This window comes from Vicugna pacos, chromosome 17, assembly GCF_048564905.1.
Source record: "Vicugna pacos chromosome 17, VicPac4, whole genome shotgun sequence".
NCBI lineage: Eukaryota > Metazoa > Chordata > Mammalia > Artiodactyla > Camelidae > Vicugna > Vicugna pacos.
In genome coordinates this window covers 31,853,670-31,871,295 of record NC_133003.1, presented here as the reverse complement: position 1 = coordinate 31,871,295, position 17,626 = coordinate 31,853,670, and the positions used below count along the sequence as shown (strand labels likewise).

The following is a 17,626-nucleotide window of genomic DNA, read 5'->3' as shown; positions in this document are numbered from 1 at the left end:
GTCCCCCTCTCCTTCTGAGCTGTATCCTGCTTGTCAGTGGAACCAACTGGGGGAGATGTTTACGGGGCAGGTAGCCTTCCCCATGGATGTCTTTGCCTTTGTGCCAGCCTAGGATCCAGCAGTCACTCAGACAAAAACATTTGCTCCAAATCCGCTCTACCTATTTAAGGGTCTTGAAAGATTGATCTGGAGAATTGGTAAATAAGTAAGTTTTCCATTCAGGCTCCTCCTTTTCATCTAAAGATGAAAATGTCCCATTTTACCTTTCCCTGGGTACAGTTCAGAGAGGATGTGGCAATCGTCTCGATTCCTATTAGATTAAGTAACCAAGTCTTCACGTAAGAGGATATTCATTCAGAATAATGCACTGGCACAATTTAAATGACTAAATTAGATCTTCGACAACTTTGCCAGCATAAATAGACCATGTCCGTGTGTGTTGTTGGAACGGCAACCCCCGGCCAGGGAGCTGGCCAGCGTTCCTTGCCTGGTCCGCTCCATCCATTGCCGGACCTGTCCTCTTGATCTTGGCAGGTCAGTCCCTGCGGGGCATTCCGTGGAGAGCCAGGCACTGTCATACATTGCGTCATGCAGATTCCGTCCCCAGGAACTGCCGCCTTGCCCAGGACCGCTGCCTTGGAGCTCGTGTTGATGTTCACGTTGCCTTCTTCCTTGGTTCCCTGCTGGTTGCTCTGCTCTCTCCTCACTCTCACTGTTGTGTCCTGGGTCTCCCGTGCTCACTGAAAAAGCTCCACGTGGCCCTCCGCTGGTGTCACTGTCACGGCTTCTGCTGCTTTACATGTTTCTCTTTGCCCCACTCACCCCACGGTACTCTCCCCTCTCTTGCTAACGATGAATCCGCAGAGAGCTGATCCTGGGTGCGGGGCGTGCTCACCAGGCTCCGGAGCAGTCTAGCTCGTGGTTCCAGTCACCAGCTATGGAGTCAGACAGCTGGGGTTAGGAACCCAGCTCTGACACCTCCAGCCCCACTTTGTGTTCATGGGCTAACCATCGCCTTCCCTGTGACTCAGTATTCTCATTTATAAAGTGGGAATAATGGTGCTTACTTTATAGGGCTGCTGGGAGGATTAACTAAAAATCTGAAAAATTCTTAGCATCTTTCCATCTCGACCTCTCTGCTTCCTTGGGCAATCCCATGAACTGACTTTCTGACAGTGGCTCTGGTGGAGGGGAGGCTGGGGACAGGCAAGGAAGAGGACACGTCCAGTGATGTCTTGCCCGGAATTCACCTGCAGTATCAAAATAGTTTATCCCAAACATTACCATGAGACTGGACTTCAGAAGGTCTCCTGACCCCACTCTTCCTTTCAGCTCCTTCGTGCCCAGTTTTCAGGGCTGAAAGGATCCCTCAAAGCTCTTCTTCCTCCCCCTCCCTGCAGAATTGTCCTCCTTATGACACCATCCATTTGTCTCATCAGGTTTTCCCGACTTGTTCACTGCACCTCATCCTACCCAAATCACACATTTATAAACTCTCTGTAAGCGATGAACCAAAATATTCCTTCATAATCATAACCACCAAAAACCTTTTATTAAAAATGCTCTCCCACGAGACCCTTCATATAAAGAAGAAGCTATTTATTGTTCTAGGATCCCTGGCAATTCTAAGTGCCAAACTGCCAACACTCCCCCACTCTTGTAGAATGGGCAGCCAGATGAATGCTCTCAGCACAATGGGGAAGTCTTAACGTCACCAGAAATTTTTTCCAACATAAATGGTTAGTGACTGGGCCTTGTTGGAAATTTAAGCATGCTCATCACTCCACTTACTCTCCTCTCATCCGAAACTGGTAATTGGGCGAGGAGGAATGATGAGGAACCTGATGAAGAGATGAGGCTTTGTTTATGGACCTAGAGTCCAAGTAACTCCAAAACACAGGCTTTTGGACGATGCGGACAGACACAGTGTAGCTCTGGCTTGGGCCCCCAAAGAGGCCTCTGCCTACTTTTCTCTAAACTTTAACCTTGAGAACTGCCTGTGGGAAAGATGAGTCTGTAGGTCATTCATTCATCCAGCAGATGTTCACAGAGCACCTACCCTATGCCACGCACTGTTCTCGATACCAGGGATGCAGCAGTGAGCAAAAGAGACCAAAAACTCCCTGTCTTTACAAAGTAAATTATAGAATTTGTTAGAGGTGATAAGAGCTATGGAGAAAAATGATGCAAGAGAGGAGAGATGAGGAAGGAGAGGCAGAGGTCGGGGAAGGCCCAAACGAGCATGGGACGTTTGAGCAGAGACAGGACGGAGGTGAGGGAGTGAATCGTGCAGATATCTGGAGGAAGAGTTCTAGGCACAGGAAATAGCAAGTGCAAAGGTCTTGAGGTGAGGATGTATCTGAAGGGTTCAAGGAACTTCAAGAGGCCAGCATGGCCACTGTGAATTGGGTGCACGCACATGCACATGAGAGCGAGCTGTAAGAGGGGAGTGTGGAGGTGGTGGAGGGTCAGTTGATGTTGGGTCTTGCAGGCCTTGTCAGAACCTCGACTGTTCCTCTGAGTGAAATGCGTAGCCGCTGGTCAATTTTGAGCAGAGGAGTGGTGTGACCTGACCCTTGTGCTAAACCGATTACACTGGCTCTCATCTTGAGGATCAGCTATAGAGAGAGGACATGGAGGCAGAGGGATCAGATAGGAGGCTATGAAAATAATCCAGGTAGGAGATGAGCATGGCCGAGTTCAGGTGGGGCAGCACGGGAGAGAGAAGAAGGGGTCAAATTCTGTTATAATGTCTTATATAATATATATAATAGTTTTATGCAATATATATAATATATAATATGAATTATATAATGTCTTATGTAACAAATGTAATATTATATATATAAAGTGTTATAATGTAGAGCCTTCAGAATTTCATTGGAATGGGCAGTGAGAGACAATAAGGTTTAAAAAGACCCCAAGGTGGGGGGCTTCAGCACCTAGAAGGATGAGCGCAGCTTTGCTGAGATGGAGAGAGGTTTGGGAGAAAGACCAGGAGTTCAGGGTTGGCAATGTAAGATTGGGGTGTCTCTCCTACCTCCATGTGAGGAAAACCACTGGGTGTGCACATCCACTGTGCAAGGGAGAGGTTCAGGGTAGAGGTAGACATGTAGGGACCCTGAACATATTCATGATATTTGGCTGGATGGCATACCCCGGGGGGGATTGGGTATAGAGGAAGAAAGGAAGAGGTCCAAGGACAGAGGACCAGGATGCTCCCACATTTAAAGGAGGAGGAACCAGCAAACCAGCCTGGGAGCCGTAACCAGGGAAGGAGGAGGAAAATCAGGTGACTTGAAGGCCACTGAAGAAATCCTTTCAAGGAGGATAGAGTAAGTTGATGGATGGAATAATATGAGACCTTTGAATTGATCATTGGCTTCAGCAAGGTGGAAGGCATTGGTGACCTTTGGCAAGATGTGTCAGCGGGGCAGCAGCCTGACTGGAAAGCCTTTGGGGACGAATACCAAGAGGAGGGAGAACTTGCTGTTTGAGGTGTAGTCCTCCGATCACCGTCATCTGGGAGCTTGCTAGAGATGCAGGAGCCCGGGTTCTAGCTCCGCTTGTAGTGAATCAGAAGCTGCATGTTGACGAGACGCCCAGGATTCACATGCACACTGACGTCTGAGAAGCCCTGGTGACGATCCCCTCACATGGTAAAGAGAAGGACAGTAGGGCAGTCGCTGTAGGGAGAGGTGGGGTCACGGGGTGTTTTGTTGTTGTTTGCTTTGTTTTTTTTTTAAGGATGGGGAGAAAAATACTAGTATGTTTATAGCCAGTAGGTAGCCCACTTGACACCTTTGCCCCCAGCAGAGCAAAAGCCAGGCTCAAAATACCTCTTTGACATTGTGACTCCCTCCCCTGGCCAAGAGGGTGTCAGACTTTCTGTCCGAAAGTCAGATAAATGGGCCCTCCCTTCTCCAGCCCAGCGAGAAACACAGAAGCTGCCTTTCTCAGAGCTCAGTGCTGCCAAGATCATTGCAGCTCCACTGAGTGGTTCTTCTGTCCTTTGAACCCAGGTCTGGAGGGTGGCCGAGCCTTCTTCAATGCAGTCAAAGAAGGAGACACCGTGATATTTGCAAGCGATGACGAGCAAGATCGCATCCTGTGGGTCCAAGCCATGTACCGGGCCACCGGGCAGTCCCACAAGCCTGTGCCCCCAACCCAAGTCCAGAAACTCAACGCCAAGGGAGGGAACGTGCCTCAGCTGGACGCCCCCATCTCCCAATTTTGTAAGTAAATATGCCGTTTGTTCAAAATAGCCTTGTAGACTAAAGTCAGTCCTCCAAAGTTGAATTAGAAAAATCAGTTGGTTTAATATTAACGATTCCCGAAATCATGTTTGCTGGAAAAAAAAAGTAGTAACTTCGGAGGTGGAAAGTTGGGACAAAAATGTCAGATGAAAGTAATTTTAAAGTGCAATACTTGACACTTTCCCTCAAGGACTAAACCAAGGAAAATACATTTTAGCTGGATTTTTACCTCTTTGTTTTCGGTGAGGGTTTGGAATTCACAGTCAAACATGTATTTGTTTGAGTCCTTCACATCTAGCAGGTTATGTATGTCCATGCCTCATTGCTTCCTATTAAAAGGAATTTTAAAATAGGGCTTGATTTGAAATAAATTTAAATCTGCAACTTAGAACCATTTAAAAATAAATGATGACATTATCACATGCAGTGGAAAAAAAAAAAAAGAAAAAAACAACACCGCGGTACTTAAAATCCCATTCTGAGCTAAAATACCAAAACCCAAAAATGAAACCGTCTCCTTAAGCAGCCCCAGTTTATATTCTAGTCTGTTCCCCTCTTACCTCTGCATCTGTTTTAAATTTCTTGCCACCTAGCATGGTTTTTTATCTTGCGACACTTCAGATGCACAGGGTAAGAGGAGAGACAGCATACACTGGGAGATGCTTATTGAAACAAAAGAAATGGAAACGTTGTAAACCTAAGGCACCAAATAAAGCCATTCATTTTGGTTATAAACATTAACCCTAAGTAGAGATGTTTGCCTTAGCCTGAATAACAGGTCAGTTAAGGACAACTCAGGTTCAGGTCACTTTTAGTAGTAACCATGGTGAGGCCTTACTTTAGCATGGAACCCATTCATTCGGTGTCGTTCGCTGAGCCACTGTCTAGGTGACGAGGCATGTGGATGAGGAAGACAAATGAGGTCCCTGCTCTCAGGATACCTACATCTCGGTCAGGGAGTCTAGGCAGCAAACAAGTTAAAAAAGAAAAAAATAAAAGAAGATAGTTGCAGACATTGAGAAATGCCATAAAGAATGTCACACAGTGGTGACTGAGTGGGGAGACGGGGTGTAAGACGGATGATCTGAGCTTAAGCCCAAATGACATGGAGTCGGCCCCACACATTTCTGCAGGAAGAGAATTGCAGCAGAAAGGAAAGCAAGTTCAAAGGCCCCACAGCAGGAACTTGACCTTTAGCTCGGTACTTGCACGTAGTCTCTCCTCTGCTGCAGTGACAGCCACTAAACAGAGAGAATCCTCTCTTCAGTGAGTAACTAGACTATGTTCTTAAGCCTTTTAACTCCTTGACGGATGGGGTTTTTTGGATGGCAACTGCCGTGCATCAGGTGCTCCCAGGAATTCCTGTCCAGTCCTGATGGTTTCTTGAAGGAAGATGCGTTCCCTGTGAAACATTGTGAATAATCACAGTCATGTGAGCTTCTATACAGGAAACCCTGCAAGGATGAGGAAGAAGTTTAAGAGGGACTCACCGAAGGAGGGACAGCTCTGCTGGCCATAACCACAACCAAGTTCTCTACTTTCTTTTTGCTCTAACATGTGTGGCTCTTAAGTTTATTTGAAAGCAAAAAGAGGGAAGACTACATCTCTTTCTAAATAGTTTAGTCATTTGTTGACATAAAGCACACCCAATATTTATTTAATTTTTTTTTAAAAAACCCTATAATGGAATCCCTTCCTTCACCTTGCCTGACAGCCTCCTTTTTCATCAATGTGGATACAACAGAACCTGTCATCTCTCTCTGAGATGGAATTATCCGTGTGTCAGGAAAAAAAAAAATGCCCAATTATAACCACCATCCAAATCAACCTCATAAAGCATGTATCTCAGGTGATATTTGGAAAATCCTGGTTTATTTCCAAATAATCTCCATTTCTTCTGAAGTCATGTCGCCTTACATTCAGTGTCTCTGTTCTGTCATCTGCCCAGATTGAGAAATTACTACTTGGTTCGTGATTAGCCCCACTTTTTCCTCTCTCATGTAGGAAGGAGTATGGACATTCAGGGATACAGTGAAATGGGGACCAGACACTAATTTAAAAACGAAGATTACTGATGGGGGCTGCGAAAGAGAGGATGGATGTCTCTTCATGGGAATAGACGGGGCTCTGGGCTTAGATTTCCCTCTGTAAGTGGGATTCATTTAGCTGTGAGATTAAAATCTAGTCACTAGGCATCAGCAAGAAGATTCAGTTGAGTACACATGAGCTTGATGTAGGTCGCTGTTCTAGTTGACATAGGGAACTTTGATTAAATGGAGTGTCCAAAGCAAAATTCTAAGGGTTAGAGTTTGAATGGCTCAGAGCATGTGAGGTGGGCTGAGAGATGAGTGAGAAGATCAGATAGTTCATGCCTCTTGGATTTATCAGTACCTGGCAGGAGAGCCACCATTCTCTTCACTGTCTTCCTTAATCACTGCCCAGGAATAGAGGTTCTCCAGACAGTGTGGGGCCCTACCGCACCTACCAGGTTCTGTAAGAACAAAGGCCACCCCTTTCAGCCATGCAGATTATGCCCTGCGGGAGGCCCTTTTCCCATAGACAGAAATGTGAGCGGTTCCTATTGACTTGTGCAGTGCCCACCCTGCACAACTGTACACTGCAACCCTGTAATAAATGACAGTCTTTACCCAGAGCTTCAATCCAATAGTGTTAAACCCGGTAATTCTGTAGTTACATTACTACCCCTGAAACCAAGCCTCAACGCTGCTAGATGCAATCTCTTGCCAGTTTGCTGGCAGTCAGAGTACCAGAAGGTGAAGTTCTCTTTCCGTACTTTAGAAGCCAGCATCAGTATCCAATCAGGATTTAACCAACCCAACGTTCTGTACCTGATCATTTACCGTTAGAGGTGTATAAAATCCACGAGAAAGATCTGAGAAGGGACGAAGAATTATACATTCTGTGGTGTCACTGAGTAATGATGCAAAGCAACCGAAAACTGGCTGGGGGTGGGAGGTGAGGGGAATATCATAATTTAGTAGAGTCTGCTGCAGAGTAGTGGTTTTATCTCAGTTACTTTTCAGCTGCATTTAAACTCTTCAGTTCAAACCTTTACTATCCAATAATTCAGTCAAACTTACAATGTTGATTTATACTTAGGGTAACCAGCTCATCCAGATTTGCCTAAGACTTGCCTCGTTTTAGCCATTAAAGTCTTGTGTCTCAGAAACCCCTTTCGTCCTGGGCAAACTGGGATGGGTTGGTCACCTGGTACTCAAAGCAAGATTACGGAGGAAATTGAAAAACAATCACAACCTAGTGAGAAACGGCAAACTTGGATCTGTCACTTATATTTGGACCTCAGTCTGTACATAGATTTATTTTAATTGTCACGACACAAACATTGTCAGTCACGGACTCTCTAACAAAAAGAGTAAAAAACAAAAAACATCAAGTATTGCATTTTAAAAAGAGTTCCTTGACTTCCCAAAGGTAAGGGCCATTGTTAAATACTTAATTCTGTGCGCATCTCATCAATCCCTGTTTTTGAATATTTGCTGAAGTATTTGGTGTTCTTGCAAGTGAATGATTTTTTAAGAGCAACTTTTCAACGGGTTAACTTTGTAATCGCTTTGTTAGTTATTTACATGGCAAAGGGAAGCTACAGAGAGATGGGAGAGGGGTTTTTTTGGGTTGTTTTTTTTTTTGGATAGAGAAAAATAAACACTCCAGTCTTGTCATGTCGCTGTCTGATCAAGGGAAACTTGAGAATGGAACATTTTACAGTTTGGGATAACTTGCGAGTAATTGTGAGTTTATTTGGGTCTTTTCTAAATTCAGTTTAGCAGACTTCTGCGTGCAGTTTTTATTTATTTATTTATTTATTTTTGCAATTTCAAAAGCTCAATTTCAAAATGCAAAGACACGTCTAAGAAAGAATGGAGTGGAGTATTTCTTTGGAATTGGAACAAACTGAAAAAAAATAAATAGATCCTGCTATTCATTCATTTGTATGTGACTCTACAATGATTTGGGGAGGGTTCCACCAAACTTTAAAACTTTTCTGTTCTTTTGTGGTTTTGTTGGTGTGTGTTGTTGTTGATTTAATTCCCTGCCCCCACCCCGTCTTTTTTTTTTTTAAGTTAAGACTTGAAAAAATTAAGTCATTGCCCAGCTGTACAACTTTTGAAAACAAATACTTGAAATTTTCCAATGTTTAAGGCCAATGTTGCTTACCTTGGAAATGACGTGCAAATCTGTAGTTGAGTGCTGCCACAATTCGTGATGCCGAGTGGCCTCTCATTGAAGCACCTGATCTCTGTCCAATCTGTTTTAGAGGAACAGGAAAAATGGGTACCTCCGTTCTCATTCGGAGTGGGAGGAGGGGGTATTCTAAGCTTTGCCACTTGATCAATGGGGTTATTTGCTGTGTCACTTGCAATGAGTCTCATTTTAATGTCTGTTTCACAACTAGAAACGGTTAATCCCATCGTAGATTCCCGAAAGCTGGATGCTTTTGAGAACTGTCCTAATTTTGCTACCACTGAACCGTCTTCAACAGTTAGGGGGAACCTTGGTGACTGTTGGTTTGTGTGCGGGGGGGAGGGGGGTTGATTTTGGTTTTTGGTTTGGTTTGGTTTCCTTTAAGTTTTTTTGTTCAATCTTTGCTCGAACCCGAGAACTGTAGCTGCTAGGGTAGAACTCCTGTCTGCTTTCCTGAGCCTTGTTGCTAGTCTTTATGTTATTCTGGTTTGTTCCTTCTTACCCTGCTAACTTCTAGCTGGACTGAAGGGTAAGTGTTCCCCTGATAGCTAGCACAGCTCAGATAATCAGACTAGATTATCTGACACCTGCAATGTGCTTCCTCCCTCTCCTCTTCAGTCTTCCTCATGTCTAGACTTTGTAGTCCAACTTCTCATGTTATTTTCCTGACCTTAGGTTGGAAATGTTAAGCTTCCATACTGAAACTAGGATGCATGTGATGTGTGCATAATTGCCTCCTCTCCTTGGCTTTCATATTGGCATCAAATGATCCTCTGAGTAAAGCCAACCATTGACATCTCCTAATTTTTTTTTTAATTCCGAGAATATTAATGAACATCACAACGAAATGGCAAGTAATGCCTTTGTTTCGTGGAATTCACAGCTACCTGACTGCTTAATGCCTGAAAACAGATCATTTTGCACTCTGATGATGTGCTGTTGGTGTTGTTTCTCCTTTCCAATTCCGAGGGTTAGAATGGTCAGCAAACCAGTGGGGTGGTACCCATGGATACCTTAACAAATAGGAAGGTGGGGTAGGAAACCCAAAGATGGTAACTGAGCAAGAAATGGCAGAATACAATTAATAAAGTAAATGCATTGTTTGAACACTGAGGAATTCATTCTACCTGGCTTGAGGGTGTGCTCTAAGACCCAACAGAGGATTAATTTTGAAAGGAGAGCTGCAATACATGGAACCACCACCCACAAAAAAAAACAGGAAATTAAGGGCACGATTGAATTCATGTAGCTTACTCACCAAAGCTGCAGGTTCACACTCTCACGATGCCATGGAGGGTTTTGACCTCTGGTCTCAAATATGTCTCTCCTCCTCTCCCAGGAACAGTGACAACAAAAACTTTTTTTGACATCATGTGTCTTGATATCCGTTTTTCTAAAAATACACCTGTAAGAGGGAAAAAAAAAAAAGACACTTTCCAACTTAGAAAAATCGTTCTCATCGCTGTTTGAGTTTAGTGGAAGAGAGTCCACAGTTCCTTTATTCATAGAGGACAAAGCTGTCTGCCAAAAAAAAAAATGTGTTGAGGGAAGACTTGACGTGAGAGGGAGCTAAAAAAATTGGTCAAGAGAGCAGGCAAATATGTACCTGAGTATTCTGGATGCTAACTTAGAAGCTGTAGGTCGCATCATTCCTCCTGACCATTTAATAATAGTTCTTTCTTCTTTTTGTTTCTTTCTTTGATTTGCTTTCTTTCCTCCCCTCCCCCCTTTCTTTCTTCTTCCTTTTATTTTGCATAAATGTGCCCCTGGCTAGCAGACAGATTTTTTTTTTCACCCCTCCAAGCAGATACTTAATTTAACTTTCCTTTCCTTTCAATGTCTGATGAGGCATTTTTAAAAGCTTACCAGAGAATGTGAACGAAGTGGGATAGGATTTTGCTATACTGTTTTTTTCAAGACTGAAAGAAAGGATGGATGCATAGATGACTGAATGAATTTTGTTGTAGCGAATACACGTGTATTTGCACAACGCATTGCTATCCTAGCAGACTTCCAAACAGTCGTTTGCCTTAATTCCGTTCTATAGTTTTGTCTCATGAGACTTTCGCTATTTTCTTCTTGTATTGTCAACTTGCAATTGCTACATTGCAGGAGTGGAATATCAGAGAATTAATTCAGTATTAATTTGCATGACCCCCAAACCACACTGGAAATGACTTTCCTTCTCACCGTCAAGCAAATGACTTCTTAAGAAAATCGACTCCCGCGATCAGGTCCCAGATTTTCCAAATACCATGATGTGATTTCAATAGACCATTTTTAATGAAAATTAAAATTCACATCTCTATTAACTACTTCAGACACATTGGACATATTATTCACTAATCGAGGGAGTATTTTCATGACCTATAGTGATTTATAGTGAGATAAATTATGCATGAGTCAACTATAGAAAATTTATTTTTGCTCATGTTGCAGGGAACTAAAAACAGCAGCAAATAAATACTCTGTAAATGAATTGAAATGTAATGATGACAGCAGGGAAAATTACAAATCATGTGTTTGTTTTGAGGTCATTGACAAAAAAATCTCTGTCAGGATTTTTCACTCAAAGCATTTGTGTTAGGAAGAATTATTTTAAAAAAATGAATACAGAAATAACCATCACATGGTTATCCCCCTGGGTGTAGTTTTAAATTCGAGATTTCCACAAAAGGCAGTGTGGCCCTTGATAGCTTCTTAAGCAACCATCCTCTCTTGGCCACGCAGGCTAGCTTGATTTAGTCAAAGGGACCATGAAAGAATGACGTCGTTTCTCAAGGGCAGCAGGCAGGGGAGGACCAATGTTTTGCTTGCTGTGCAGAGCTCAGGCAGGTCACAACATCCCCTGGTTACTTGCTCATGCCAAGAAACACTCTTCTAGAAAAATCCGTAAACAGCCAGCTGCCATCAATCATTGTCATTTCTTTATTTCATGTCTTCTGATGAGGTTGACTACTGTCATTGCTCGTTATTGTCCAAACCATGCATTCCCCCTTGTACTGTCAAGCAGATATGACAAGCACACATTTGCCATATAAGAAAGATACAAAGTCACCTTTTAATTTGCAGTTTGAGTTCACAGTGACTTTAGAGTTACATTAGCTATTCTCTTGCCTCCAGCATCCGTGAGGAGTAATGGCAGCCGTAACTGTGCTCTGAATTTCAGTGATGAAACAGCTACCTCTAGCTTATTAGAAAAGAGATTCATTAGAGAAAGGAGCGTCTCTCAGACAGTTTTATCGACAACACACTCAGCTTCATTCAACAGCAGATTTTCTTGTTTCCCTAGCCTATAAAAATTTGCAAAACGTAATAGTACAAAATAAAAAGAGAGCTTTGACCTTTTTGTCTTTGATCCCTGAGCTTTTGGAGTAACAGGAACATCTCCATAAAATGAGCATTTGAAAGCTGTATCATTTCCCCCCACTCCCAAGAAAATTCCATTTGCTAGACCTTATTGCAAACGTATTCAAAATTCTTTTCTATCGGAAACAAGATCACACAAATAAGCTTGCTATTAAGACGAGAGATCGTGAAAACAAATACGATATATGCTGTCCCAGGGTGAGGGAGAAAAAGGACGAGAATATCAAATGTGAAATGAACCCAGACCTCCAGATCAACAATTAAAAAGCAACATAAATGGTAGGATGGCCACTTGAAATTTAAATAGATTAAATGAGAGTATGAAATCTACATAATCGCATCACTTTAGAAACCTTTAATTCCCCAATATTCCTTAAATGCCAAAACAAAATTGTTTCTGTGCAAACTTGGGGGTCAAAATTTTGATTAGTTTCCCCTTGAAAGCATGCCTGCCTTCCCTAGGTGTGCACATCCATCAGCCTGCTTCCGTGTCATGGATAACCACTGACAGTGCTGTAAGTTTCTAAATATAGTCTGGGTACCAGTATCAGCTTTATTTGTCTAAGTTTAGTCCGAGGTCAGTCTCCTATGCCCATGCTATGAAGGACTTCAAAATCTTCATGCAGTTCAACCGCAGAAGTCAAACAAGTAGCATCGTTTGGAAGATGTGTTGAATTATGCCCGAGCCCCAGAGCCTAAAAAATTACGTAACCCATTTTCAACGTATTTGAAGCCATTACAGACCAAGCAGGAATTAGGAACTATTCAGCCAGGTCTGAAAAAGGTAAAGATTGATATCAATTCTTAAAAATGCCATCAATCCTTGATTTCTTAAATTTAAAAAAAAATAATGAAAGAATACACATATTAATGAAAAAAGAACATCGGATTGCATGCAACTCCCAGAAAGCAAGAGATAATCCAAACATCGCTGGAGATTTAAGCTTCTCCTTTACTCTGCTAATTCTAGTTTGCTCAGCCTAGTGTTCACATTCATTTTCGTTCTCTTGACACGTGCCGAACATTTGGCAAAGGAATTGATCCCGAGGTGTCCTGAATTCGGGGATTGACTTTCTCATACTTCTGCTCCGGGCTCTTTTCCCCTTGCTAATATCAACACTGGAGTTTTCTTTTTCTCTAATCAAACAATTCCCATTGTTTGTCCAGGGCAGAATGGGATTGCCAGGAGCTTTTTTTTTTTTTTTTTTAAACTGTTCCGCACTGAAGAGGAACAGACTGGGACAGTGCAAGAATGACTATATGGTGTTGCTTGAGAAGCACCCACAAGTTCTTTGAAACAGAATTTGGAACAGCTGGACCACTGCAGTGTTTTATTTTAAAATAGACAACATATGTAATGCATATGGTCCTAGACATGTATGGAGACACAGGCAGACAATCTGAATGGTATCCAAAGACACCTGCACCTAGAATTCTGTTTCCTTTTATAAGATTTTTTTCCCCCCAAGAGCACATGTTCCCACTTTTGGATTTGCAAGATGCCATCTGAATCCCCATGTGTGTGACTCTTAATAAAGTCAATGGGAAGTTTCCTGGGATGGAGGTGTCAGAGTAAGGCAGCTAATAAACACCTCCCAAGGAGCTGGCTCCTCTGGGCTGGCAGGGGGTATCACAGATCAGACACTTACCCTCAAGGACCATGTCATCTACCAAGGGATTTCAGTGTGTGTACATGTGTGTGTGTGTGTGTGTGTTCTGACCACAGAGAAATTGGAACATCACCCAGCAAAAACACAAGGAGTTGGTGATACAGGGCCAGAGGAGAAGCATAAAGCAGAGAGATTGGGAAGGGCTCCCAGCTTCCTAGAAACAGTATGGTTTAAGAAACAACCTATAACTAACATTAGCTATCAATGGAGAGACATTCTTGGCTCACTTAGAATGTTAAACAAACTGGCTTAAGGAACCGCTAAGAAGCCTGCCCGTTCAACTCATAGTTGAGGAGTCCTGAGTGCTTAGGAGGGGCCAGACATCTACGTTTATAGTTTCTCCTCATCCGATCCGCTCAACCACCCTCCTTGAGGGGAGACTCAAACACCATCCCCAACTTCCACGTGAGGAAAACGAGGCTCAGAAACGCTGATCGATTCTCTCGCGTCACGCAGCCTGGAGTGGCAGAGCTGGCCTCAGCGTCAGTGCTTGTGATGGGCCAAGCCTGCCCACTGAGCCACGGATACCCGAGCTCAGATAAACCGTTCCCATTGGGCTTAGTGCATCAACATTCCATAAAAATCAGGTGAAATAGAACCTGTTTGTTGAGAGGGTGAATTTGTTTATTGCCATGAGATAAATTCATTATTTGAACGCGTAGGTTTTGAGTGCCTGCCGTGTCCCAGGTACGGTCCCAGGTGCTGGGAACATGGCCGAAGACAAAAATCTCAAAATCTCTGCTCAGATGGAGCTTACAACTCACATCCCTTCCACTGACACCTTAAAATAGCACTCCCAGCCCACCACTCCTCTTTCTTTTGCCGAATATAATAAGCTCAATGAAGCTCCCAGAAATTTCATGGGAGCCAGCCATCCTGTTAAGCCCTCCGGAGCTGCTGGAACCATTAAGGTAGTGAGCCTGATGCTGAGTAGATGGTGATTTTGCGTAAGCTCGTTTTACCTGCTGGAAATTCGCACCGCATTAAGCTGCATCCCGCACACGGAAAGTGTGAAGGGATCTTAAGGACCTTAAGGATTTTATTAAATGACAACCACAGTGGAGAGGGAACTGACGGGCTCATCTCATACACAAGGAAACTGAGGCTCGGAGAGATCAACCACTCAGCCAGCATCCCACAGCTCTTTAAAAAACAGAGCTCACACCAGCCTCCGGACCTCCTAAAGCAGTCCCAAGCTTGTTCTCCAGTGTGGACTGATGGAGCGAAAGCAGGAGGAAAGGAAAAGGAGGTTTTAATGTTGACAGGGTGGCTTTCTGAAAAGGAAAACAGGTGGATTTTAAGCAGATTTTAAAAGCCCTGCTTTAAAATGTAAGTAAAAATGAAATTGTTCTTTAGATGAACTCGAAGCCAAGAATTAGTGCAGTGAAGCTGCATCGTGATGATGGGTGGGGAGAGGCGGGGAGTGGGTCTGTATCCAGGTCTCTGCAGAGGAGCCAAGCTCCCTTTTCAAATCCATTTCCTGAGTGGGCATCCAAGCAAAATAGTTCATCACAAAGTTTTCAGGAGGTTCAGCAAATAAGAGTAAGAGACTTGAAACATGGGCCTTATTTTTAACAGCTATAAGAGAGTCCCCCTTCTCTCCAAATGAAATGACCATTTGCAGCATCGTAGTTAAAGAGCAATGAAACAGCAGAGCCAAACTGGCGAAGTAAAGGGCCCGGCCCATTTGTCAGCTTGCAGCCTCTTCTGAGAAATCCGAGAGCAAGAAGCTGGTGCTAGCCCAAATGCCTCATCTCCCTGTTCAATTTGGGAGACACAGAGTGAGTGAGGCTTTTTATGAGGATGAAACAGGATGAGCAGTTCGTGGACCCCACTGTTAGTTTGTCCTGGGACTGGCAGGGTGCAGGTGAGAGGGCAGAATCTGTCCTAAGGGATGGCGAGGTACCACCTGGATTATAGGAATGCTGTCTGGCAGGGGGACATCAGAAGGTGGACTAGGTTTAAGACATTTGCCTTGGGCCAAAGGAGACAAGGACACACACACACACACACACACACACACACACACACACACACACACACAGAAGCAGCTAGCTTTTTTCCAAGTACCAACATCCTGGCCACCTCTTTTACTGGCCACCCTGAGGCAAAGGAAAAAATTAGCTTTAAGTCCAAATTACCAAACAAAAGAACCCTCCTGGATAAAGCACCGAACCTCAAACTGAAAGCACTTCCCTGAAGACAGATCTGAGACAATTAACCCAGCAAAGAGAATTCTTTCAGCTTCTCTAATATAATTCCTGCTCATGTGATATCCCTTCTGAAAGCTGGTGTTTTATCGTCCCAGTGGACTGATCTGGCTGTTAAAATCCACGTTCTTCAACTTGCCTTTTGGAAACCGTCGTTCTGCGTGTCTTGGGCATAAACAACACATCCTTTTCAAACACTGACCACTTGCTGCTTCTACGGAAGATGGCTGAAGATTTAAACATCGAACAATAGGAGGGCATACGTCTACCTGACACACTGCGTTTAGGCTGGAACGATGCACAAAATTAATAACGTGAGGAGAAATCATCTTAGCATCACACTGCTACTCTAGCCCCCATTTTCAGCCCTACCTCAAGCAGGGATGAAGGCTATGTACGGAAGTATTATTCACACACCCTCTCAAGTCAGAAATCCATTTTCCTCGAGTTCCTGACAGCATCTCTGGTCCCTGGCAGGTCCCCGTATTCCAGTAGAAGATTGCATGCAAGGGAATGAATAAACTCTTGCTCGATTTGATATAAGACATTCTTTTACTTTGCAGTCTGCATTTTGGGAGAGTGAGTGAATTATGAGGTGGAGTGAGCCGACTCCTTTAACGTCTAGGACCTTCATTCCTACCTCTTCGGGATTTGCTTGGTCTCAACCCGAGTCGAATTCTCTTGAGTTATTTTGCCGATTGAATATAGGCTATTTTAGTTACACACATATTGAGATTAATTAGTTAGCCCTTAGGAGGTTTTGCCTACAGCCTTCACCCTGTAAGGAAAAGTGTGAATACGTTGAGACTATTAATTCACAATAAATGGCAGATCGCAGCCCTTGCTGAGTAAATTTGTTTGTCTTTCATAAGGCTTTGCTCACTGAGTAAGCACACTGTAAGGCCACATCCTTGGCTATCACAGACTAAATTCCCGTTTAACTTATTCTCCAGGTTTCAATGAAAATCTTTTGTTATTATTTTCTTTTCATTTTGGAGGCTGGGGACCCAAACCTTTTGTGAAACCAAATTGGCAACGGGGATTTGGAAGGGGGAGGATATTTACAAAGATTGTCACTTTGCTGAAACTCAGCATAACCCCCATTTTTTCCCCCCAGACAATCCCAATAATTGTAGAGAAATTGCTCTAGACATAACCACTGGAATGGCAGAATCTATTAAAAACCTAAAAGCTAAATAGGCTTTTATAAGCAAAGATCCGATCTGCTTTCAGGGTTTGGTGAAACGCAGGCGAAGTTCCGGTCGTGTGCTTAGTTTTTAAAGAACAACATAAATGCACTGGAGTTGTGATCATTTGATAAACATGTTGATGCCAATATATTTTTGCCTAAATGCAATAAACTCACCAGTGAGTGATGCAAGTTGACAATGGGAGGTAAAAAGAACACGTTGGGGCTGTTGGTGGGAGGCAGCGGGGGAACAGCTAGCGTTTGTAATGCCTAGTGAATTCCTGTGTATTTGAAATGTCAAAGAAAATATGATGTGTTTTCTCTAAATTGTGTCTCTCTCTACATGTATAAATGAACAGACGCAGATAGAGCTCAAAAACATGGCATGGATGAATTTATCTCTTCCAACCCCTGTAACTTTGACCACGCTTCCCTCTTTGAGATGGTGCAACGTCTTACTTTGGACCACAGACTTAATGATTCCTATTCTTGCCTGGCAAGTATATTCTTTGGTCTACAGCAATTTAAACATGATGCCATTTTTTTTAAACGTGAAATATTTCTCTACCTTTATGTCAGAAGCTCTTTTCGCCTTTGCTGGGCCCCTTTAACAATTATAAACGTGTTCTTGATTTCCTGGATTGGGGTAGTTTTACTTACCCAAGAAACAAGACAGAACGAGAGGAAGTTATCAGTGGAGACGGATCC

General features: G+C 43.3%; 1 protein-coding gene across 3 annotated transcripts in view; it reads left to right on the top strand.

The window, feature by feature from the left end:
* The window catches only part of CADPS (calcium dependent secretion activator), a 414,447-nt gene that overhangs the window by 258,895 nt on the left and 137,926 nt on the right, over positions 1–17,626 (top strand). For all 3 annotated transcript variants that reach the window (XM_072941600.1, XM_072941599.1, XM_072941598.1), the window contains exons 11-12: positions 4,023–4,235; positions 17,278–17,414. In XM_072941600.1, coding sequence (XP_072797701.1) covers positions 4,023–4,235; positions 17,278–17,414 — 350 coding nt within the window. The remainder of the gene's footprint in view (positions 1–4,022; positions 4,236–17,277; positions 17,415–17,626) is intronic.